General features: G+C 40.1%; 1 protein-coding gene across 7 annotated transcripts in view; it reads right to left on the bottom strand.

Moving 5' to 3' along the window:
* The window catches only part of IL17RD (interleukin 17 receptor D), a 59,318-nt gene that overhangs the window by 14,246 nt on the left and 19,570 nt on the right, over positions 1-25,502 (bottom strand). For 6 of the 7 annotated variants that reach the window (XM_042823458.1, XM_042823459.1, XM_042823460.1 and 3 more), the window contains 2 exons: positions 3,797-3,854; positions 1,196-1,321 (listed from right to left, as the gene is read on the bottom strand). In XM_042823458.1, the coding sequence (XP_042679392.1) occupies positions 1,196-1,321; positions 3,797-3,854 (184 nt within the window). The remainder of the gene's footprint in view (positions 1-1,195; positions 1,322-3,796; positions 3,855-25,502) is intronic. The other variant, XM_042823463.1, reaches the window with a different exon arrangement.

Genomic DNA, 25,502 nt, shown 5'->3' with positions numbered 1-25,502 from the left:
AAAGGCCATGCCCAATGTGTTCCTAATGCTCCATGGAACAAAAGCACTGTTTGTGCTTACACGAAGGCCACAAAAGCATCCAGTCTCTGTGTTACCCAAGATGTTTCAACAGCAGTTCTGCCTTCACGCTTCCCAGAGGATTAACCTCTGATCAGACAACAGAGAACACCAGAATTTGTTTCCCATATAGTTCTGATTCATCCAGCCTGCAGCTGAAGATTACCAACTGGTTTCAACCGCACACTTCTACAGAATTCAGGGTATCTTCCACATACTGCCTTAAGCTCCAGCAATTAATCATTACTTGCTCTTACAAATTTAAAATTTCCAAACCAACTCCGAAAGCAAGATTTAATACTGGGAGGGCACAAAGAAAATTTCACTGGTACACTTATCGAAAGTGTTTGACAGATCTATGCCAAAAAATGTATGTCAAGTTCAATAAAGGCACTTTTTCAGCTGCCACACCTCAACACTTAGGTTGTCATCTTACCACACAAACTTCCCACGTTATTTAATTGTAAGAAAAAAAACTTTTTGAGGAAGTATGAACCATGACATATCAAAGTGGGAGACTGCTGTATGAGTAAATGAGCATTAATCAAATGTTTTAATTTCAAAAACTATACTGTGCTTAACTCTAATGATTTACTTGATACTGAAAAGCACTCAAAGACATGAGTACAACTCTTTTAAGCTCTTTGCAAAAAGAAAAGCCACAGTGAACTTCTGTGCGATAGGGAAGATTTTCATGGCTGCTCCCCACCTCTGAAGCATTACAAAGATTCTGCCAATTTGTAGCACTTCGCACGCTTCTGAAACCAACTTTATTGCTGCGACAGCTTGACTATGAATGGTAACAGTGAATGAATTTCAGGTCTGGTGCTACCTCTGTAACTTTACCCCAGAATCCTTTCTTTTCATTCCAGTCAAAGCAGTCACTCTATCAGCGGTTACCATAAAAATGTTGTTTTTATTAGAGAAATCATTTACCTTACTGTTAAGAACGTATCTTCTCCGGTACACCTTTCCGTTAGCAGCTTATTTAAAGCAGCAGTTCCACAAAGCTGTCAAGAATTTCTTAAGCAGTTTTCTTTAATGCTTTGAGCATAATTTAGTCGCATTAACTGACCTGATCAACAAGAATTCATTACCAAAGACAGGATGAATTAGTTCACTTTCCTCTACTACTTACCAATGGCATTTGCTGTCCAAAGTATTGTGACTGCAACCTGTTCGTAACATGCATACTGACTGATGGTTATATTCTGCACATCTCCAATCACATGTTTACCCACTGAATTCAGGTAAGGAGTGCAGTCTGAAAATACAGAGAAATAAATTTTAATAAGAAACATTAAAAGTAAATTTTAAAAGAAACATATGAGTTCATAGAATCCTTAGGGTTGGAAGGGACCTCTGAAGGTCATCTAGTGCTCTCCTCTGAACTGGGACATCCACAGCTCAAAGCCTGGTCCAGCCTGGCCTTGAATGTCTCCAGGGTCAGGGTTTCCACCACATTTCTGGGCAACCTAATTCAACCTGGTTCTTGTGCCACATCAGAGAAGAACCTTGAAAACTATTCAGTTTCCAGCAAGGCCCACATTTTTCCACTTGAATAAAGAAGTCAATTCTCTGACATTTCTTCAAGACTGAGCAAAGTTATGCACGCTATTTATTTTATAAAATAAATAAATACTGTACAGTAAATCAACATGAAGCTTTTGTCTTAGAACAATGAAAAACAGTCCAAAGCTTCAAAAGTCACTGAGCACAACCACTTCGACCAGCTGCCAAAGCCTCATTTGCAGGACTCCTCATTTACCATTTTGTAATGCCAGAGCAGCCTGTATCACAGGTTGCAAAAATTACATATTTTGGAACTCTCTAAAGAGTATTTTTTTTCCTCACCAATTACTCAAAATGTAAGGACTGCCATTTAATTTGTGCACATACAGTGCAAGAGAACACTGGTGAGTGACCAGGCTCTGATGTCAACAACAACGATGTGAAGTCTTCGAACTGGTGCCCAAGAAGTGCTCTTAACCACAGATAATGCTTGATCTTGACTACTTCTCTGCCACCCATTCAGTAACTGATGACAAATCTGAAAATCCAGATATAATTTATATGGTTTGCACTTGGATACACAGAGTTCCCAAAAATATTAAAAAAAAAAAAAAAAATCAAGTGCTATAACAAACCAATACAAGAAATCAGAATTTAATTCAGATGTGTGCTCCTTAAACAAGGAAAAAAATAGCTAAGTAAAAAGTAGTTTCAGAAAATGACTTTTCTGCTACAAACAATGATCGTAAGTGGCCTTTCATGTAACTGCCCCACAATTAAAAACAGAACAGTTTGTACAATACTGCTCTTTCCACAAGCTGGGCAATTGGTATTTACTCTGCTGTTTGTAGAATTCTGTTGCTATGAGTGAATGGAATGACAGCATGAACTTCCTCTTCAGAGAATAGAGCATCTCTTTCAATGGAAACTTTGAAGTAACAGCTTTTGCTAGGTCTGGAACTAATTAAAAGCAAGCTCAACATATTGGATCCTGGTTGCTAAAATTTCTGGTCAAACGATAATTTGCCAGAATGCATTACAACATAAATGTCTGAGGTTTGATTGCAAGACACTGATTTGTATTTTCAAACAACAAGTTTAGAAAGAAAACAACACAGAAAAAAGCGCATGTTTTTTCAGGAAATCACTTATTTTATTTGAATACAGTTGGAATACTAAAACATACAAACATTTGTTGTTCACCTGAATAAATAATCTAACCAACTAATAGGAGAACACAAAACCGAGTTCATTAGAGTTGCTGTGTAGCAAGCTAAGAGCTTTTAAATCATAGCTAGCAAGGCACATTCTGCTTTACGCTGCCTTACCCAATTTTAGAATGTATTTGCACATTATATGAACATTTTAGCCTTGATATCAGGGACCTCTTTCCCTAGTACTGCATAATTCAAATAATAACTTCATTCAGGAAGTGTGCAGTGCCAGCAGAACTTTGAATTAACACTTGCCATTGGTTAATTACAGTTCCTGGTGCCAAAATTAATGGAAAAAATGCGACAGACACAGGGACTTCAACAAACTCCATTGTGTGAAATAAATGCAGGGATCTCCGCTCCAACTGACATTTCTTACTGTTGTTCTTTGTGCAGATAACAAATGGTAACTTGTATGTAGTTATCTTTTGTACAATCTGATGTGCTTAAATTTTGCTCATTTCTTTAAGAAGATCAGATAACAAATGAATTCACAATGAAAGATTCCAAATTCAGAAGTTAGCATTAAATTGAGGAATGTAAGGATAACGAGAATGAATTGAGTAGACAACAAAAAAAAAGGGGGGGGGGGAAGAAGGGATGGATGGAACTTGCACTGGCTTCAATGCAAACACTGCTACTGTAAATTGGGACCTTCTCTAGTCTGCACATTGAGCTTATACTGATGATGGCCACTTATATATTTCCGTGTAAGGTTTTCAATGACTGCATTATTCAACAGAATGAAAACACTCTTTATAATTCTCTGACCAGTAACGGGTGAATGATCCGACAGTGAAACTACTACAGATGATTAAACCAACTTACTCTAATTAGTGAAATATAGGGAGACCCACCAGACTGAGAAGAAACAAACCTAGATTTGAAAGTTGTTTCAGAACTAAAGAGGTCATGTTACTCTTCGAGTCATTTTTAAGAGAGATACTGCTATATATTGACAACTGAGACTGCATACTTGATTTTTGTGAATTAAGTGCAAATTTTCTACTTACTGTCATATTTAAAGGTGATATTGAGAAGCCCATTGCTCTTGGTGACAGATGACAGGCCCTGTACAGAAATATCAAGAAATCAATATGATTTTTTTTTCAAATAAAAAAAAAAAGCTATTTTGAACATTCCCGCTTTGTAAGCAGTGTTTTAGACAATAACAGAACTCATGTCCTTTTTTTCCTTCTGCTCAGGCACACCATCAGTCAGACAATCTGAACACAAGCAGTAATAACAGATCAGGTTGCGTATTCCTGCCACCAACATTCCCAGCATAACGTTGCTAAGGGTGGTGACTACGTTGGGAAACAGCATTCTGTAACTGCTAATTTGTTTTATCAAATAATGTTATTGTGCCCTTTGTATCCGCTATAGTTTCTATGGAAATAAAATAGGAGGCATTACTTTTGGAGCAACCTACACATCTCTCACTCTCCCAGTAGGCATGAATACTGCAGAAATCCACTCTTCCATATCAGACACTGGTTAGATCAAATATTTTGTGTTCTCAAACATTATCAAAACACACCACGTCTCGCTCAATGTCACAGAAGCTAAGGAGCCATCAGAACTCCCCCACTGCCCTCTGAGGGCAACTTACCACTACAATGCAAAGAGAAGAAGTTAATAGTATGAGAGGACTCCAACTGTAATGAGTATTGAGTATTGTAATGAGTAAGTATGAGTGAAATCACCTTAGAAAAAGACATAAAATAGCATATAAAGAACAAAAGCAAAGCAGATCTTAACAGTACCCCTGGAAGTCACTTTTGTAATCTCACTTTCTTCTCAGGTGGCTTTTCATTTGTTTAGCTTTGATTTCGTTCAGCATTACACAAGCTGTTATACAAAAATGTTTCCTGAAACAGGAAGGTGTCAATTTTTTTCCCCCAAGTCTTAACTTTTCTACTAATATCTTTTCTCTTTTGAAACGTTTCCTGTTTCTCTTAAGCTACACAAAATCCCATTTAACTAACTCCAGCAAAACAAAGACACCACATGTGTGCAATGATATGAACAACATATGAAAAAAAATGACAATAATGACACTGGCTTTGTATATTTATAAGTGAGCAAAGACAGATATTCAATTCTGCTCAACTCTTAAGGTCATAGAGCTGAAGCTTTGAGGATGAGAAATACCACCAAGCCCCCCGCCCCCACTGAAAATCAGCACAATTATTTTCATTTATTTGGTCTTTTATTCCTTATATTTAAAAGCATATAAAAAAATGCAGAAAGGCTGTAGAAATTTGGGAAAGAGTGAGGAGCACCTTAAAATGCTGAACTAGATAGTTGTCACACAAGTTTTATGTTAGAACATGTCAGCTAGACAGAGAACCATACTTTGGTGGTTATCCTCCAAGTCCTTCCTGCTGGGAGCCAAAGGTGCTTCCAGGAAGCACTCCCTCCTGCTTAAGCCATAAAGTAGGCATGCTGTTTAAATGGCTTATTGCTAAGACAATTTGTTTAGAGCAAATACTTTAAAACTATAAATCCTAATGTTATGGCCCTAGGGCTCTATGCTCTTAGTTAATTAACCACTAACACTGGCTGAATTTACACGCAGCTTTTAGTTTAGTTTAGTTTAGTTTTTTTTTAGCTAGTTTTTCTAGCATTGCTAGAAAGCTCCACTGCGTTAAGAGTTGTCCGAAAAATCCCTTCGGTCCACATACTTCTACACACAAGGACTGAGAAGGCAAATATTGTAAAAAAAAAATAGCCAAAACATCTTCTAAATACAGACCTGAATACAGTGCTGATCTCTAAGCAGATCATCAAAGTTGAAATGCTTAATGAAATTAAGTTACAAACAATCTTGATTGTTAAAAAGTGGAGATGGGGGGGCTGTTATTGACAGAAACATTCACTCTCACAGTACATGAGCTTAAAACACAGAATTCTGTAGAAAACATGAGAAGCAAAATCCAAATCCCTCTTCACTATTGGGCAAGTAAGTCTGAAAGAATTTCCATCACAGAACGCATACCTCAAGGCACAGAGATTAATGTTGGAATTGTTCCTCAACCTACATCAACAGCGAAGGTTAAGATCCTAAGATATCTTCAATTAGCACAGCTCTGCATAACATTAATGCACCTCATCTCCTGAAGAATGAATGACTAACTCACCGCGCTGATAAGGCATGTGCAGGCATTTCACTTCAAGCCTCCATCCTTCAACGTGAAACAGTGTGACTATTCATGAGAGACAAAGACTATTACGCAAAGGTAATCTCTATTTTGTTTGTTTTTGTAATTTTCTGATATTTGGCCTACATACGTGGTACATTCTCATCAGTGAAATGCACCTACAACTAATGTTTCTACTCGTTACTGGTCTGGAGAGGAACAGACGTAGGCCTCCATTTCCAGAAAGAAATGCTAAAGAAAACATTAACAGCAGGAACTGTTTGTGTCAGAGAAAAGCTAAATGTAACTACTGCCAGGCAGCAGATACAATGGAAGTCAAATACAACAGAAAGAAAATAATCTGACTCACTTTTATTGAATGTTTTCCTCTTCCTTCTAATTTGAAACATACAGTGCTTCATATCCTTTGTCAAGCTGCAAGTACTATTTCTTCCATATATGTTTGACAGCTCCTGCCAGAGATGGACTAGGCAATCTCAGAATCACCTTCTGATAACTGCCTTTACAAACAACACTTACGTATACTTCAACATTAACTTCATTTGAGCAAACTCTCCTTCACTCAAGAAAGGCAATTCCATGTGTGAATAGGCACTGTCAGGCCGCCACTTAACATCAGTACCAGGAAAGGAGCCTCACGCTAGCACTAATTACAGAGATCTGGAAAAGGTAGGAAATCACTGCCCCTCAAGCACAGCCTTGTGCACCAGACCAAAGCAGCAATTGTGATTCATCTTTCGAATGTTGCTGATCCGTGCACACATGGTCCTCATTTCACGCTCCCCCAAGGCAAACTGAAGGGACAATTGTTTTTGAACCCTAACATCAAGACGAATAATCAGTGTTTACCATACTCACTGCTCAGTAAAGTCTACAAACTGCAGGTTGTAGATTTGACATCTGCTATTTTCATTTTAAAGCTTTCTCGATGTTTTCCAACAAGATATTTTCTATTTCCACAGCCATCAATGCAGATGAATTATCTGTGTTATTCATATGCCTGCAGTTTGGATCACTCCCAGGAGAACACAGCAAAATACAAAACCCGCCCTCATTTTTGCTCTACAACCACTGACTATGTACTCCACTGAATGCAGAATGAACTCTAAACCCTGGGTAGATGGCTTGGTACCATTGCTACTATACTTCTGGTGTAACTGATTATTCCAAACCAAAATGTTTTACATATTTCTATTTATGTATCTACCCACATTGTATGCACATACTATGGGAATAACATTTGTTAATAAAGCAATTCAGCGACAGCTGAGAAGTAGGTTTTGTTATAAGTGAATTCATGTATCGATAAACTTCTTGGTGCCAATTTCTGATTTAAAGCTCATTCTTTCAGCTTCAGTTCTTTGTATGTTCCTTATTACATTGCTTGCATAAGAAATCACCAGATTTAGATGGTTTTTGCTGTTTTTTACTGTTTCTTTAGAGCCACTGCACATTAAATTCAGCTGCAGAGGAACTGCAAAGACTGTGTCCTTGTGGCATCTGCATCCTGAATCTGCTGAGATACGAGAAGCAGAATATTGCTTTTACTTTGTTACAAACCACATATTGGGAAGAAAAAAAAAAAAAAAAAAAAAAGACTCATTCAGGAGCATTGAAAAGAAATGTCAAAAAGCAATCGCATCCATCCCAGCACTGAACGCAGGAGTAGTTCAGACACCCCAAGTGCCACAGCACTATTTAATTTATTGATGCTGCAGAACCCAATGTTATATGCTCTCACTTCCCTTCCCAAGATTACACTTTATAGACAGTGATGATGTAAAGATTTACATTGCTAGGCAGATAAGAAAGAAACAACTACTTGCACAGAGTAGATACATTTATAACACTCAGTCTTCAGAAAAAAATTATCTCTGTGTTCCACCAGCCATTTCAGCAGTGTTATCATACAAAAATGAAGTGAAAATCTTACAGTGATTGTTATAAAGAAAATTATTGGTAGCAAGAAAAAAGATAAACGTGTGATAACTTTCCAGAGCTGTAGGAAAATCCAACAGAAAAGTGTGGGAAATGAAAAAATTAAAAACGTGGATAAATGAAGGGCAACAAGTATTGGAGTAATGGATTAGAAATCCAACTGCCCAGATACTGCAAGGGGTGGAGAGGTACCTGAATTTAAATGGAACCACGCAGGAGACAGAATTTAAATAACGAATGTGTTAATTATTCTTAAGGTGAAAAGAAATATGTCAATATCAAAAGAAAATTAATGAGAACTTAAGGCCGTTCAGCAAGATGCTCACTTGATGATGCTGATTTTAATCATACGCAAAGTGACTCAAAAAAAGAATATTCAAAAGCTACATCATAACTAGAATGTCACGAGACACTGATGCTAAAATTAGGTGGCTGTGTTCCCACAGAAGTCTCTTCTTTTCCCTTCAAAAGAATCTTCCAATGCTTCACCGCAAATTGTGGTGGTGTTGTGTTTTGGTTTTTTTTTTAAAACCATGAAAACATGTCTTTGAGTGGGAAGTCATTACAGAAACTAAGTGGCCCCTGTTAGCTGGTGTGCACACAGCATTCCTTGAGGAAATCTCCCATTCCAGCATTTTGAGCCCCAGTCATCCCCAATTTGAGCACATACAATTCTGCTGAAGTCAGCGGCATAATTACCTCCTGCAGGCACACCTAGTTTCAGCCACCTTCTCCATTAATGCTTTCACTTCTTTTCCTGCAGTACCTCAAACTGTCCTCAAGTCCCACAAGATGCAGTTGCCCAGGTCCATCCTCAAAACTCAGAATAGCAGGCTTTAGCAGGCTTCTGCATCTTTAGGGATCTGTGAACATTAGTCTGAGTAGGCAGAAGCAGAGACTGCAAACCTTTAATCGTATATTCTTCAAGTCCATTGCAGTTCCTAAACCCCTCAACATCCCTTTACTTTCAATCCCTCTTGTAGAGAAAAGAAAAAACTACAGCCAAGCATTGTTTTCCTCTGAAGAGGAAATATATGAGAATCTGGAAAATAAAACATTCTCTTAAAGGAATATGGAATATTTATTTCCCCAAAACAAATTTAAGAAACGCATAGTCCTTTTACTCAAACAAACAGAAATGTCTCAGCCTTTCTCATTAAAGATCATTAAAATGTCATTAATTTATTTTTTTTAACACAAAATCATGGCATTAACCATGGTTTTACGGTTGACCTTCCAAAACACAACTTCATTCGGTTTTAACATATTCTTTTGCCATTTCAGCTTGATATGGTTTTCTTAAGCTCCCCCCACCATTAAGGGGCAGGAGGAATTTAGCAGCTGCTGATTTCAATCCTATCAGAGGATGACGTGGTCCCTAAACCATGTGGTGTGCTTGTATGACAGCCAGCTTCATGAGGGTCCCTAGGTCTGCTATGCAGATAAACCTTTGCTAAGAGTAGACAATAACTGTGTCATTCAATGAATTACTATTACGTGCCTTTTAATTTTATTGTTGAGGACAAGTTTTCTTGTAACTTCATCTTTGCTAAGTTCAAAGATAGAAGGTTCTACCTCAAAAAACAAACAAAAAAACCCCACATCTTCAATTTACTGCACTCTTGGAGACACACAGTCTTAGAAACTGAACTTTAATTCTCACTTCCATAGATGAAATATACAGGCAGCACTAAGGAAAGCACTGTATATTCACAGGAGCTCATGACTGTAACAAAATATATATATATTTTTTAAAAAAAGTGAGTTTTGCATGACAAAGACATAAATAAGCCAAATACTTAATTCTGGAGGATACAGAGCAAGGCAATTTAGCAGTAACTTCACTCTACTGATCAGAGTACCACAGAACTTGTGAAACTTTCAAAATAGACAAGATTTGGGATTGTTCCACCTTAATCCCTTCTCTGAAGTAATGCAATTATTTTGAACACAAAAAAAAAAAAAAAAAAAAAAAAAAAAAAAAAAAAAGCCCACCAACTTTTCTTGGGGATTTAGAAAAATACAATTGTACTCATCCATACAATTCTAAAGCTCAGGGTTAGTGAGCAGTATGATTCAATTCCAGGAACGATCACTACTTTGCTTGCCAAAATCCTCCACGTTCCAGCTTTAAAGAATCTTTCACCATTCCCCCAACAGAGTTTTTAATACCTCACACAAAATTTGGTTTTGCAGGAGATGGAGTGGAAAACAATTTCATTTGAAACAATACAAGCATCCCTTCCCAAAGTCACCGTCCTTGCGAGGCATCTAACTTAAAAAGGCTCTGAAAATGAAAAAAACTAGGTGGGGATCTGCTCCATAGCAACACAACCATTTCTTTGGCATTAAGTTCTGTACAAAGAGGGACACAAAAATAATAACATACCAAGAAGTGCCACTTTTATTCTGCACTCAGCTGTGTTATATAATCTCCTCATCAAAAGGGGCAGATTACTGCATTTTCAGATCAGAAAGGGCATAATGACTGTATCAGAGTCTTTCCTTCTTTAAATATGAATGGAAAAGCAATTATCATTCCACTTGTACTGTGCTTACAGCAGCAAACACAATTAGTAAGAATCATTTTTGCTTAGAAGTTCTTGTACATCAGGGAAGGTAGCAAAATTAATTACCCCTGCCTATAAATCTTCCCCTTTCCCAAGAAGGCAATCAAGTATTCCTCCCTTTCTTCCTTTCACAAAGCAAATGGACAAGCTGAATAAGCTGGCTTCCTGCAGAGCCAGGAACATGCCTCAGCCATGCTGCCCTTCCTTCTGAGGGTGTTAAAGGTAAGAGCTTTGGTTCTTTCTCAGCTATAAATTGTTCCCACCTCCCCGAGCCAAGCATGCAAACGGAGATTCTTATTATTGAACTATGTGCTTTTAGCAAATAAATTTCTTCTTGACACCTCTGTCTAGTCCTGGTCGACAGCGATGAAAATTACTCCCACAGCTTAAGCAGTAACACAATCAGCAGGGCGGATTAGAGGGTCCGGTGCTTGCTGTGTGCTGGATGATCCACATGGCTGAACTTGAGACACATGCAGACATTTGGTGGCTGCAGATTTAAAGTTTCAGCTGCCAGGGAATTTATACACTGCTGGTTAGTCAATATGGAGCACAGCCATAGAATCTGCAGCCAAAAATCCTCCATCTGAAATGTGTCAGAAGCATACACAAAGCTGCACAAACATTTCTGGCCCACCTGAAGACACTCGGAAGCAGCGGCACCCAACAGCACCGACCCCTCTCCCCAGCCCCTCTCTCTCTTGCAGCCACTTGGGCAGGAGAAGATTTGTCAAATGGTGTCCAACACCAGGAATCAGAACACAACACAACACAACCTCACAGAACACAGGTTTCTAAGGAGGCCGTTTCTCAAAATGAACCACCAGTGCTGAGCAAAGTTTACCTCAGATCTCACCTGGTCAGGGCAGACTTATCCCTAAGCACGCTATGCAGCCACCCTTCTCACAGAACAACTTTGCTATGAAAAATGGACAGAAGACAGAACACATTCAAATGTTCCTACGTGCTCAGTATTTGGAGCTGAAAAGCACTAAGTGTTGCTAAGTTTCATTGTTGGAAAAATATCAAGGAAATGCATGTGTTTTAAGTATATCTGTACTGGCAAGCTCTTTGGGCCTTATGTGCTATTGAATCCCATAAGATTTTTAACTACTAAAAAAGGAATCCAAATACAAATTTTAAATAGAGATTTAATGTTTGGAACGGTATCGAAACTCCAGTCAGTTTCCACTAATAAAAGTTACAGCCTATGGATATCACACTTTGTAATACACTTATATAAGTAAAATAGTTTAAGAGATGCTTTTTCCTATACATTTAACATTAAGTGCTTTTGAAAGACAGCCAAAGCAAAGGTTGCACATTCTGCCCATGCAGTAAGTGGCTTGTTCATAGCCACTATTTATTAACTAGTATGCTAGCACACTAATTACTAATTAGACTACTTGACACAAAGCACATATTGCTAAAACTCACTGTCACACATCCCCTCTCCCACAACTTGCTTGGGCTTTGAATTGTGCCATTGGTGCCAGGTGCTCAGATGCTGTTTCAGGTCTTGCAATGCTTCATGAAGGATCCCAGAACCTTGGGGCACTTTCGATTTCTGGTGCTATAGGTTAAAATCAGATCTTCCAGTTTAAAAAAAAAATCTATTGTAAATAAAATCTGCATCTTGCTTAGTTGTTTTGTTTTTGTTTATGGTGCTGCTGGTGTTGTCTCGTTTATCAAATTATTTTAAATGATAAATTTGCATAACTCATTAGTAAGTAATATGAAATCACACCTTGGGGAAAAACAACAGGAACCCTCCTATTTAATGCCTGATACACACATGAAAACTGGACATATGGGCCCACTCTCATCACCTGCGTTCTAGAAACATGCAGATGTAACACTAAGGAACATGGCTTAGTGTGAAACAGTGGTGGCAGGTGGATGGTTGGGCAGGATGATCTTAGAGGTCTTTTCCAACCTTAATGATTCTATGATTCCATTCTATGATTCTGAGGTTCACCACTAGCACAGAGCACACTTAACCTCAGGACAAACACCACTGTTCTGCTGTTCTAAAGAATTTCCTCTGCATTCCACAGAAACAGCACCAATAAGATCCAGATTCATTCCACACAAAGTCCTCAGAAGTGAAAGAACCCTGAAGAAGTATCCCAAGTTGCAGTTTCATCCACCTCTCTTCATTTTACAGCACTGTATCACACAGAGAAAGTGTGGTCAAGCGGACAAGTGGAAAGCAAGCCCTCAGCGAGGACAGCAGTCCAACATATTTTCTCACACAGCACTTACATCAGGCCGAGCCCATCCAGCAGCACCACGCGAGGCACTGAACTCCACCAGCAGGGCACACTCCTTATTAGCACATCACAGACCACAGCCCTGCACATTCCTGCAGTGTTGCAGTAATGTGCACTGAAGATAAGGATGGAGGATGGTTGTTAAGACTTAAGACTGAACAAAGATGCATTTTTAATCTCTTTCCCTCTCTGTGAAATGCTTTAGGTACTTTGTATTGTAGTGCTGGCTATTGAAAAACAAAGCGCATGAGCACCATGTGCACCGTGTTCTGAACAGAACAGTCTGGTGATTCTCCCTGCTCAGAGACTCAGGAAACACAGACTCATTTCCTGTTTTATCCATACTTTCTACTTACAACTTGGAGGAATTTAATATCTTTTATACCTCACCCTCCCATCTGTAAAACGGGATAGCAGAATTTCCTTTCCTCTGGTTTCTACAAAATAATTTTAGATAACAGTGAATTCAGAGAAAAGATTTCCATTTATACTCTGCGTATATACACTTATGCTCTGTATTTATGCCCTCTGTATACAGGACTCAGCTTTCAGTTGATGTCCTTTGGTGATATTCACACAAGTAAGCTTTATGACAAACTACAGTTTCAACCTTTCCCCACTTTAAAAGGGGAATGCATTGGTTTTACTTTTTTTTTTTTTTTTTTTTTTTTTTTTTTTTTGTGTGGTCTCCATCCAAACAATAAAATATTTCCAAACTACCTGAGTTAAATTACAGGTCTTGACCCTATTAATGTTTGTCTTTCAGTTTTGCAGGGATGTGAAACAAAACAAAACTATGAATAAATAATTTCTTGACAGTAGTAAACTGCAAGCTAATACACAGAAGCAAAGGCTTGACTGCAGACACAAACAGTTTTCCACATTAGAATGTGTGGATTACTTGCTTGAGTTGTTTTGATTGGTAATAAGGTGCAAGGTTAAGTTATTGTAATAGTATCATCAGGATAGCTGGTAATGGGAGTGCTGATAAGTTTGACAAGAACTATTTGAAACCTGAAGTGTAATCCACTGAGACTTAGAAAAGATTTACAAAACTAGTATGTAAAACATTTAATGAGAAACAAAGGGGACACGCAGAGTGGTGACACACCGAGCCTTCCGCAAGGCGATGTGCCCAGCCCTCCAGAAGCGGGGGGCCGAGTCAGATGAAGCAATCAGCTGCTCCAGTTTGGGTGACATCCGGCTTTCACTGCAACCTTTTGAATGCTGCCATTACCTCCTTTTTTCTTCCACATTAACCAAACCATAGAATAACACTAATTATTTGAAGAAGAAAGGGCTGAAAAATTATCTATTGCATCTAAAACTCACAGGGCCAGCACTGCATGTTTTCTTCTCATGTGCTCTTCTGACAACTTCCTTACAATCATGCCAGGTTAACTTTTTTGCTGCAATTAACCTTAAAGCCAAATGCAGTTCTACTGCTTTTCATCTCAAAATCCTATCTAAACAAACTGCAATCAGTCTAATGCAGTATCTACAAACCATGGAACACTCCTGTGTCCCAATAAGTACGTTTTAAAGAACAAAATATACAATTAATCTGATCGGTTCCAAAGTTTTATAGCCACAGCGCACCAATGCACAACAGTATGAAAATGAAAACATTCTGTGTATCAGGATGTTAGTACCTGCTAAAGATTGAGACATAAAACACTTTTCCTGGTTATAGTGTCTCCTGAACACATCCATTTTTATGTTCAATTCTGTGAACAGCACAACATTTTTTCAAGTATTTGAAGCACATAAAATACACCCAAGACACGAAAAACACAGATACCTCAATCTACCTGCAGGAAGCAGTTTGGCCATGGCACAGTAACTTGTCGAGCTGCCATTTACTTGGTGTGCAGATATTTCCCTGACAATACCTAACTACTAATCTTTTCAAGGCAGAAGGAATAAGGGATTAATATTGAAACAGAAAATACTAGACACTACCAATGTTGACACAGAACACTATTAGCAGAAAAAAATATCTGAAAAATGTTGATGACTAGGATTTGTTAACAAAATACTTCTGTTGCATTGATGCTCACAGTGATTTTTTCCTGAAATCAGAGATGTTTGCCCCAGACCATGGGATTGAAGTGATTTGAAATGGAAATATTTCCTGTCCGCTCGCTGCCAGTTTCTGTTCCCAGAGTGATATAACAGATGACATTTGGTACAATAAATTCTTTTATTAACCATAAATTTGAGACTGCTTCAGGGATTTGAAGTGTTCGGTTTCATGCTGAAAAAATGTAATGTTATCCACAGACCATCAGCATGTGCAACAAAAACAGAGCCACAGGTTGGGGGACTTTGATCAAACCATGAAAAAAAGTCTCCTGATTTTAAAAATACTTGAAAAGCATTTACAATAACATTTTAACCTTTTATGTTTTCAAGATACACACACTAACTGATCTTTCTTTCTGCTAGAAACAATCTTTTCTAACAACAAGAAGTGCCCATCTCAAAAGTTCATGCACGCACGAGTTCCCTTCTAGTGATCATCTTGTTTAGGAAGCCAGAAGTACAGCACAAAATTTAAAAGTTTAAGCATTTATAGGCACAGATTAAAAAAAAGAAGTTTAATTGAACCTGAACTTCTCTAAAACATTTACTTGGCTTCCTCTTATCAAAGTTAAACTGAACACATAAATAACCAAACCTAAGACATTGAACAGAAACACTTTGTCTCTATTAAAACAGAATTACATCACTGCCCTAAGTGCAAAAACCTACTGTGTTTCACCACGAGTATAAATGCTAACTTACAAGTGAAAAACTACCCGGATGTGACTGTAAAACATAAAGGTGGAAACAATTCCTTTCTGTTGCACCAAAAGCTAACTGTACGGGGTGACATCGCACCTCTGAGTGCCCATCAGCTTGCCACTACCAGACTGTGCGTACTGCTGCAGCTGAATGGGGAACACCAAACCATAACTAAAACATACACAGCGAATGCCATGTGGCCACACTGAACAATAGTTACCATACCCACCAAAGTTGTTAGAATGATACCGGCTTTGTTCTAGCATTATTTTGTGGCTTTGAGTCCTGCACATACTTCCAGAATGTAATAAAAAAGAAAGTTCTGTCCCTGCAGCTCATTCTTTAGGAGCTGAATGTCCCATTTCCAAACCTCTGCATGACATTTCACGGCCAGTGGTCCTGATTGAAAAAGAACCCCAAAAGTGAATGCACGACTAGCGAATTACTTTTTCAATTGCAGCTATGTGGAGAAACCTAAGCTATCCCAACCTGCATTATTCCTAGCTGATGAATAAAAGATAAAGGCTTTGTTCCCATTGATGTTCTGAAGAAGCATGGAATAACAACTTTTCACCTGCTGCGGGTCAGGCTGGGTAAGGTGTTCATTGGTGGGTTTTCTGTTCTGATTTGATGTGGTTAACCTACTAGCCTTGCTGGGAAAAAAAAAAAAAAGGGTATCTGAAGGTAAAGTTAATTACTGAACACCACCAATATAATTTGCTGGAAAAAAAATGTAAACAATAAAGCAAAGTGGTAACTGTTTTGGAACAGATGTTACTGATATTCTTTGAAAAGCATCTTAGCAAAACGTTTCCGTTGTTAACAGAAAGACATTAGATACTACTTGATAATTAAAGCAGCTGGCTTTACATTTGGCCCATCACTTGGTGGGAATTTTAAAAGTATCCAAAGGGTTGCATGGAACATTGACTTAGGCACAGAGTGAGCCCCAGCAGCTCCTGGCTCCCTGCACAGCTCCAGCTGCTCCTTCGTGCTGCAGCTCACAGATTCAGAGCAGACACTTCACACGAGAGCCTGGGGACCTCACTTTGCCCACACGACTGAGCTGACCCAAGTAGCGAAGGAAAAAGAAAATGAAAAAAGCTGGGATACTTTCCATCCAGAAGGTCTGAGTGATGTGATTTACGATGCAGCTCACAAACAGGTGCCTTAGCACAGGTGGGGATGGAAGGGCAAGCACCAACTGGGAGGAAGCAGATGGTAGTGAAAACTTCTCCAACCAGCTTCACTGTGAGTCCATACAAAATGCAACTACATCCCAAGCCACAAAAGAGAACAAATCCTATTGAAAGTTAATGGGAGTTAGGGTACTCCATTCTTTTTCAAAATCCCATTCCAAGCTTCTAAAGACCAGCACACGCTCACAGGATCAACCTGAAATCACCCATTTATATCCTACACCTCTAAAACTTGGAGGGGAAGCCCAGCACAAGCTTGAGACCTTTGCTAACAAGCTTTGCAATGCAGCAGTGCTGCCTTCCCACAGCGCGTTTAAAGCTCATCTGGACAGAGCAGCCTTTATGCTCAGCACAAATTGCACGACTTACCAGTTCCAGCTTTCACCCTCATTTTGTTTCTGCTGCCTATAATTAGAGACAAGTCCAGACAGAGATAACATTGATCTCCATGGAAATTTGAGGAACACGAAGCAGTGAGCACAGGCTTTACAAGGGTTCTGGGGCAAAGCACAGAACAGCACCTGGGCAGCCGGGGCAGGGCTGGCCTTTGTTACCTGGGCAGCTGTACAACTCGCCTCCAGCACTTCTAAGGGAAAACCCATCCCTTCAGACTTGCTTACACAAGGAAGTTACCACTACGTGACAAACCAAGATGTAAATTCACACTGCAGTAGAAATGCTACAACACACTACGTGGGATGCTCCAGCACACACCCACACAACACAGAGACCGAAGGTAGCTCTTGTCAGGAAATCCTGAGCATCAGACATCACCGTGTTCGCAAACTGTGAGGGAGTTTGGTCCCCAGCAGCACAGCCCTGCTGATCCTGGCACTCCGCTCACTGCTCTGGGTCAGTGCTGCTGCCTGAACAAGACCAAATCAACAGACAAACCAACCAGCTCCCAGAGCTACAGGCCTTCTGTATTTGTAAGAAAAGCTGATCAGAGTGTTGGTTTCACAGGTAAATGACAAAGAACATATACAGGTCCGCAAACAGTTTGAATTCCTTCACAAAATAAAAAGATAATAGGATATAGAGGGCATATGACTATTAAAACTCTCTTAAAGTTGTAATTTTTTATGCTTTCTGAATGTAGGCCAGTCACACCTGGAATATCTATCTGAGCAGCTGACAGCTTCTAGCTGTAACACTTCTGAAGATTCACATTTGGACCCACACGTTCTCAGGTGATGCTTTTACTTGGTGAACTAAATTTCCACATAAATCTAATCCGCATAAATTAAAAGGTCATTTTTTAACTGGTAGAATTGAAGCTGTAAGAAGGGGACATTTACAAGTCAGATTAGTCTTTGGAATCTTATGTGTGAGGAGATGAAACTGAACTGCCCTATGCATACCAGTTTCAAACACAGAAAATGCTCTTAACTTCACGTATCCCCAAATTTTACCCCACAGTTTGTTTTTATCTGAAGAGTTCCACAAACTTGAAGAAAAATGTTAGAAATACACATTAATATTGTTTACATTCAAAGTATAAAGCTCAAAAGAAACTTATCTTATAAAAGTAGGGTGTTGGGTTTTTTAAGTGAAAATGAACTCGAGGTTCCCATGTCTTGCTTAAGACTAAAATCCTCCATTTGAAAACACAAAGCAAAATTAATTAGAAAACACAGTTTGAGTGAAAAGTATTCTTGCAAGGAGTTCTTAGAAAGGATTGCTTTGAATGCGTTTGATGCTGAGGAGACGCCATAACTTTTCTTCACACAAAAGCAGTCATCAGCAGAGCACAACCAGATGTTAAGATTTCTTTTCTTAGTTTCTGTAAACCTCTGTGACCTCCCCCAAATTAAAAAAGGGAATAGCATTTTTAAAGCCACAGGAGCTATCATTAGCGAAGCATTCTAAGGATTTTCATTAATTCATAGCCAGCCAACCAGGAATTTTCCCACAGCCGTATACAAAAAAAGTCAGAGAAGTCACTGATTGCATGGTTGGATTTGAATGTAGTCAGAAGTAAGATCAGAAATATCTCGTTCCTCCCACTGATATAAGAGCAAAGAAGGTAGGGAAGGTCAGAAATTAAAATCCAAATCTGCCCACCAACCACGAGGAAAATCTGGCATTTCCATATTGCAGAGAGTGTAACAGTGAGCATCACGTACAATTTGGTGGGGAAAAGAATCACGAAGATAGATAGCAATGAATCATTTAGCAACCTTTAAGCAGGACATGCTGTCCCACGCAGAACTGTATTCTCACGTCCACCACAAAGCAGCCACAAGACTTAGAGTGATGCTGTCTGGTTGTTAACGTATTCTCACAATTCATAGCAATTTATGAGTTCATATACATTCACCTGGAGCCCTCTGAACTCTGCTTGCTCGTTTGTCCCGTGTAGTTTCTGTCAATCACAGAGAGGAGCAGCTTGTTCTTTCAATGCTAGACCATCAGAATACAAAGGTCACAAAAAGCTAAACACATTTCAACAGCACTTCCTTTGGAGGCATGACGGTGATCTGCCCTGTACCAGATTTGTAAGGAAAAGGCCAGGCCTCAGAGCCTGCTGGCTTGCAGACTCAAAGTTGCCAAGAAGCCAGCACATCTGTCAGCATGGAGGCCACCACTTCCCAACCACCTCTGCACGCTGCCCCATCGCCAAGTGGTTCAAATTTGATTCAGGTCAGTCATGGATGCACACAACTGCAACTGTGCTGAATTAACCAGAACATGCATTTCAGAGCTTATACTCTCAGGCTGACAGAAGGAGATAATGATACCCGATCCAGCATGAAATCTCCTTGGACAAAGCTCTCTCACACATTTTTCTGAGCACATTAAAAGCTGCAGAATGAGTGATGAGCCCTACTGTCTTGCTGAATAACAGCCCAAGACCACATGAACAAGAATAAAGGTTGCTTGTGCACCTAGAGCTCCAAGTTTCTGAAAAGTGCAGAAAGATCACAACATATTCAACAAATTCCTGTGACATATATTCTACTTAGGCACTACTGACAGATTTTGACACTTTATTGAAAGCTTTGCCCACTTGCAACTAAAAGAAAAGAATCCTACTGCTACTTCTCACTTGAGAAGCAGCTCACTTGGACAACATTTCCTAGGGCTGTTTGGCCAACCCTACCAATGAGCACAGGCCACGTACCAACAGCACTGTTAGCATTGGACACCAACAAAAAGTTGTGAGACACAAAGCTGGGTAAGCAGAGAGCACTGCAAGAACAGGCGTTACAAAAAGATGTAGCAAAAACTCAAATGCCATCACTGTAAAGCAGGAAACTCCAACTTCTTTCTAAAACAGAAGTCAGGGCCTGCCTCCAGACATGGCCAACCAAGGTTTGTGTTCAGAGTGGTTTCAAGTCACATGTGAAAGCACAACTGCTAAGCTAAAAACAAAACCAGTTAATAACCTGCAGCTAGAAAGTATTTAGGAGCTTCAGGAAATACAGCATTAAGAAACAGGTAGAAACAGATTCACTGACAGTTTTATGAATTCTGGTGGCAAGTGAGGAATAATTCATAAGACAGAACATGATATACAGAGACCGAATGATGAGTGGACAGCCAATGGAAGAAACACTGCTTAAGTCTATTTTCCTCTGTTCCGTAACATTTACTATCCACACATACAGAAGTTTGAGACCACTTCCAAAAATTTTACTTCTTTATACAACAATCCAGTAAAGGATAGAAGATTTGGAGAATCATCTCCAGTTCACTCAGATATATTACTTTATTTCTTAAATTAAAAATTAATTTGTGAGATGTACTAAGTAACAAAGGTTCAAGCATGCTGAACTATCTATACTTTGGTTTGGCTGACAGACTTTTGGATAATTCAAAAAACTACAGGAATGAGTCTATCCATTACTAGCACAACACAGTACTCAATAACCAATTAATTACATATTTGATGAAAGACTCTAGGGGAAAAATAAGTTTTGTGTGTCAAGTCAAGTTGGCTCCTCTTGAAGAGATCTGATAAGGACAAAGAGCTAAACAAGACAACTGTGAAACACTACGTGCGTTAGTGGATAAAATCCTTTTTCCAAGCTAGCACATAAGCTGCGACAGAGTCTCAAATTATCATAACCTAAAATATTTGAGATGTACTGACCTAGCCATAGTTCCTTATTTTCAGCTACACTGTAGCTTGTATCTTTTTCATAAAATAATTTACAAATAATATAGGGAGAAGGACATAATTTCAATCTATTTGATATCACTTGTCTTTTTATAGGTGTGATGCATTTATGAATAACGTTCACTTTCATACATAATAAGTCATGGTATAAAAACATCAACATAAGAGTTTCAGAAAAAATAATGTATTTCAATGATGCTTTATTATACTGGTAGCAGTGTAACATATCAGTGCGTTTTAAAAGCAAGAATATTTTTATTATTATAAATTAAAAACTCTATTTGAGCTTAATGTTTCTCTAGTAATGCTTCACACTCCTGTTATCTCTCTGGCTTCCAAACAACATTGTAAATTTATAGGTAAAATTCAGCCTTTGAGCAGAATAAGGCGGGCAAGTTTACATCAAAGCTCTGTTTCAACATCTTTAGACCAAAAGACAGCTGGTCCTTATTAAACACCCTTTAAACGTTGCAGCTTTAATTAAGTAACATCCATCTTATATTAACGTTAACAAATAATTAGCTAAAGAAATCTAGTATCGCCTAATCATGACTGCTTAACATCTTTTCACCAGTGGGCTAGGAAGCATTCGTCTATTAAAGAACTTGTTCTTAAATAAGCATCTCAAGATTTTGAATTAGCAACTCTGATCCAGCAGTTATCACACTTCTACTCGCTCAACAGCAGATTGAGGGCGGGGGAGAAGTAGGGCAGGGAGCAAAGTTTGACATCTAAACTAAGCGACGTGGTCTGCAGAGGAAACAAATCAAATCTGTAACAGTCCTAGGAAATTTCAACTGCAGAAATCTTGTTGGCTCAACAGCTTATTCATCCCCATCTTCAAAAGTAACATACGAGGGAAACACGTTTTTGTTGTTAATACTGAGAATTAATGTCAATGACATAAACAGGCTTACATTTCTGTAATTGTTCTCTGGTAGTGTTTGCTCATTCTGGAAATAGAGAATTTAAGCTTAATCACCTCTAAGCTCCTAAATAAACATTCATCTGCCTAATTTCACATCACTACATGCATTTTTAAATTAACTTCAATAGGCAGACTGCCATTAGCACTTTTTGATGCTAGAGTAAAAATGGGGTCACCGTATCTGCTAACATTACCTGATTAATGACAGTGGGGGAGAAGAGTTTGAAGGCAAACTTTAAACAAAAATAATACAGAGGCCTTCCTGGATGGCCAACCATGCTTGGAAGGCTTTGCACTCAACAGGTTGAGTAGCATCTGACCAAAGAAACACACTAGGCTTGGAGTCATGCAATTAATCAATTCTAAATCAGTATTACACTGCTTTATATGTCAGTGGGGAAAAAAATATATATCAATTAATTTAAAAAAAAATCCAAAAAGACAGGATATAGAACTGCTGGCATCTGGTCTGCAGAGCTCTCAAGGAACTGGGGAACCTTCGCATGGAGGAACCCCCCCCCCATAGCGACCATTAACACCTTCTGCTAGGCTTCATCTCAGGTCCTTCCTCTGCTGGACACCTTTCGACATTTTTAAATACCCTTCAAGAGAAAAAGCTACTTCTTTCAATGATGGAAAATAACAAGAACTGAGAGGAGGAATTTAAACTGCAGTAAGTTATTTCTCACCCATTTTACAAGACATTCTTCCTCCCAAACAATTTCCCAAAACACAGATTTAGTTGGGAGAATCACTTTGGCACAGCTCAGCTCTGCACTTGGGAAAACTCTAGCTGTAGGGTGGAACTCTGGAGGAGATAAATGCAGGGAGCTGGCAGCACAAGCCTAAAGAAGAGGGGTAGGCAGAGCTCCTGGTAATAGAATGATAGGAAATAGGGATCTTCAGAGTCCTTGCTACAAAATGGGAAGGAAAAGCTCCTTAAGCATGGTACATAGATGATGACATGGAGAGTGTAAGGGGAGGCTTCAGGGGAACAGAGAGCCCCAGTGGTAGCTAAGCTATGATCAGCAGAGCAAAGAAAGGTAGGACTCTGCTAACTGGAGGGCGGAGGGGAAAGAAGTTCACTAAAATTCTGCTTTTATTCTCTCACATCCTACAGTCTCATTAATTTTGAGCTTTACACTACTGAACATGGTTCAGTGCCATGATTTTCAAAGGAATTAGACAGAGAAAAAAAGGTTACCCATCTGTATATTCCCATTAGAACCTACAAAAGAAGTTGAGACTAAAGTTGTTCAAGTGTTTAACGCTGAATAAATGCAACTGAAATATATTCAAATTAATATCACAGCCAACTCTGTCTTGCCTCACAGCTTGTTACTAGGATGAAAAAAAATCAGAGGGTACTTTTCCAGAATAGCTCCCATGTGGACATACTTTCTCAAGATGAAGAGAGGCCCAGCTCTGGTTTATTTTTTTCTGGATAAAGGTATGCATACAATGTGGTGGGACCATCCATATGGAAAGCTACTCTGCAATACTATGCTGCTTTAAGCAAACGTTCTATCTCAATCTGGAATACCACTAAGTGTAGGAATACATTACAGCCATTAAACATCAGTGAAAGAAATCTCTGGCTTAGTAAAGCCAATCCATGTTCTAGAATCCTGGGTCCACTGAAGCCACCTCTATTTCTTACCAGTGCTCTCCAAATTACTCAGCAAAGTACCAACTGCTTTAGTGCTACAGACACTTGTTGAGCGCGCAACACCAATACCAAAGTATTACCAGAGAAAGCAACAAGCACAGGCACGTGTTTGATGTAAGTTGTAAAAATCATACTTCATTTTGAAAATCTTAACTGTTAACAGTAATTTCAGGAGCTATGAATCAAACCATCAAATGCTTCCTCTCATAATCTCGTAACCAGAGCCCTGCCCATGCTGTCACCAACTCCAGCTTTTAGTGCCACATAACACCGAGGAAAACAAAACTATGTTTTGTAGAGAGGAAAAAAAAAAACCAAAAAAACAAAAGGGAGTTAGTAGTGTAAATGTACCATGATGGAACTTGGTGCTGATTTTCAAAAACAACACACAAACAAAAAAGGAGCACAAAGGACACCACCACACATCAGGCTTTTAGCACAGGAAAATACCCAGTGTGTACGCAGCAACAGCACCCAACTCTCCAAATTAAATTAAAAAAAAAACAAAGAAAAAACAAACCCTGAGTTTCTCTTTTTCTCCCTAGATAATTCATGCCTTTGAGAACTACCTTAATTGAACTGCTTTCTATAATGTATACCAGACATATTCACCGCATGCCTTTCTCCATATAAAACGTTCAGATTTGTCCATGTCCTTAACTCAGGTTAATTAGACACCGCTCACAAGCACCCTGCAATAAGGGTATCTGTTTGAATAGGACACAATCGCTGCAGGGCTTCTGTCTTTTCAATCAGTCAGTGTCCCCGCAGTGTTTAGAGTGGCAGAGGGGAAGTGGCCTGTGGTTAAACAGAGGAAATACCGAGGAATTTTAATAGAGCAAATAGTCTCTTTACTTCCTACAGGGCCCCACTTCAAAGGCAGCCTTACTCCCGAGCAGACAATGTGTTAGAGGGGCCATCAGTCATGTACCAGCACGGCGGCTCGGCTCACAGCTCACACAACCGGCCAATTGACCCCCAGCTGACACAACCGGGACCATCCCGCAGTCGTTCCTCTGCCAGGGCTGGGCGTGACAGCACCAAGGCCGGGATTCCAGAAAGGCACCACGGCACGATCACCAAATGCTCCTACCAGGCACCGAATGAACGGCCCATGGAAATGGGAAAACAAAGCTGAAAATATAATAACAGCAGAAACCACTACAAATATTTAAGAAATTAAAATGTTACACTTGCTGTGTGCGATCAAAACAAAGGTTTTTTTAAAAATGCTACTAATCTGAGAGACATGAAGCAGACTGTGGCACTGTGGCACGCTGAGATTCCACAGTCACAGGGCGCCCATTGGCTGAACCCAGCAGGGCGCTGCCGCGGCTCCCGCAGCTCTCCACAGTGCGCTGAGACAGCGGCGCGCCCGGGGGCACGGGACGAGCAGCGGCACCACGTCCCCACCTCTTACAGCTCCAGCAGCGCCGTGCGGCACGGAGCTGAGTCCTGAGCTGCTTTTCTTCCGGACGTTTCCCAACGCTTTCGCCTCCCTGCGCGCTGCCCTACAACCGTGAGCGCCGCGGAGTGCCCTCAAAGCGCTGATGTGACACCGCGGAAACCTGCAGCGACAGCCGACAGAAAGGGGCGGCGATGGAAAGCAGCGCTCCCTGCCGCGCTCCCGCACCGCCGCGCCGCAACGGAACCGGCAGCCGCGCTTGGGAGTCGGGGAGAACTTCAAAACTTAGTTAAAAGTAGCAAAAAAGAAACGGAGAAGAAAGCAACGAAGAGTCTGACAGCAAAACGCAACAAAAGCGGGAACGAAAAGCAAAGCCTCGTAACAGAACGTTTATCACCTGCACGTCCCCGCCACGGACGGAGGGAAGGTCCCACTCCGCGTCCCCGCCGGGAACGCCGCGGTTCCTCCCGGCCGCGGACCCGCCGCAGAGCCCCGCAGCAGCCGCACCGCCGGCTCCGCGGCACCCCGACCCCTCACGGCAGCACCGCCCCACCTGAGCCGCAGCGGGACCGAGCCCGGCGCTACTCACCCGCCCTCCGCAGGAGTCGGCCGCCGCCCCCCTCCTGCCGCCGGGCCCTCCGGCCGCCTCCGCGAGCCGCCGTC

This window comes from Centrocercus urophasianus, unplaced genomic scaffold (assembly GCF_019232065.1).
Source record: "Centrocercus urophasianus isolate 14NV4802_14NV808 unplaced genomic scaffold, USGS_Curo_1.0 seq_22, whole genome shotgun sequence".
Classification (NCBI taxonomy): Eukaryota; Metazoa; Chordata; class Aves; order Galliformes; family Phasianidae; genus Centrocercus; species Centrocercus urophasianus.
Note: the sequence above shows the minus strand (reverse complement) of the source record. Positions and strands in the feature narration are given on the sequence as shown.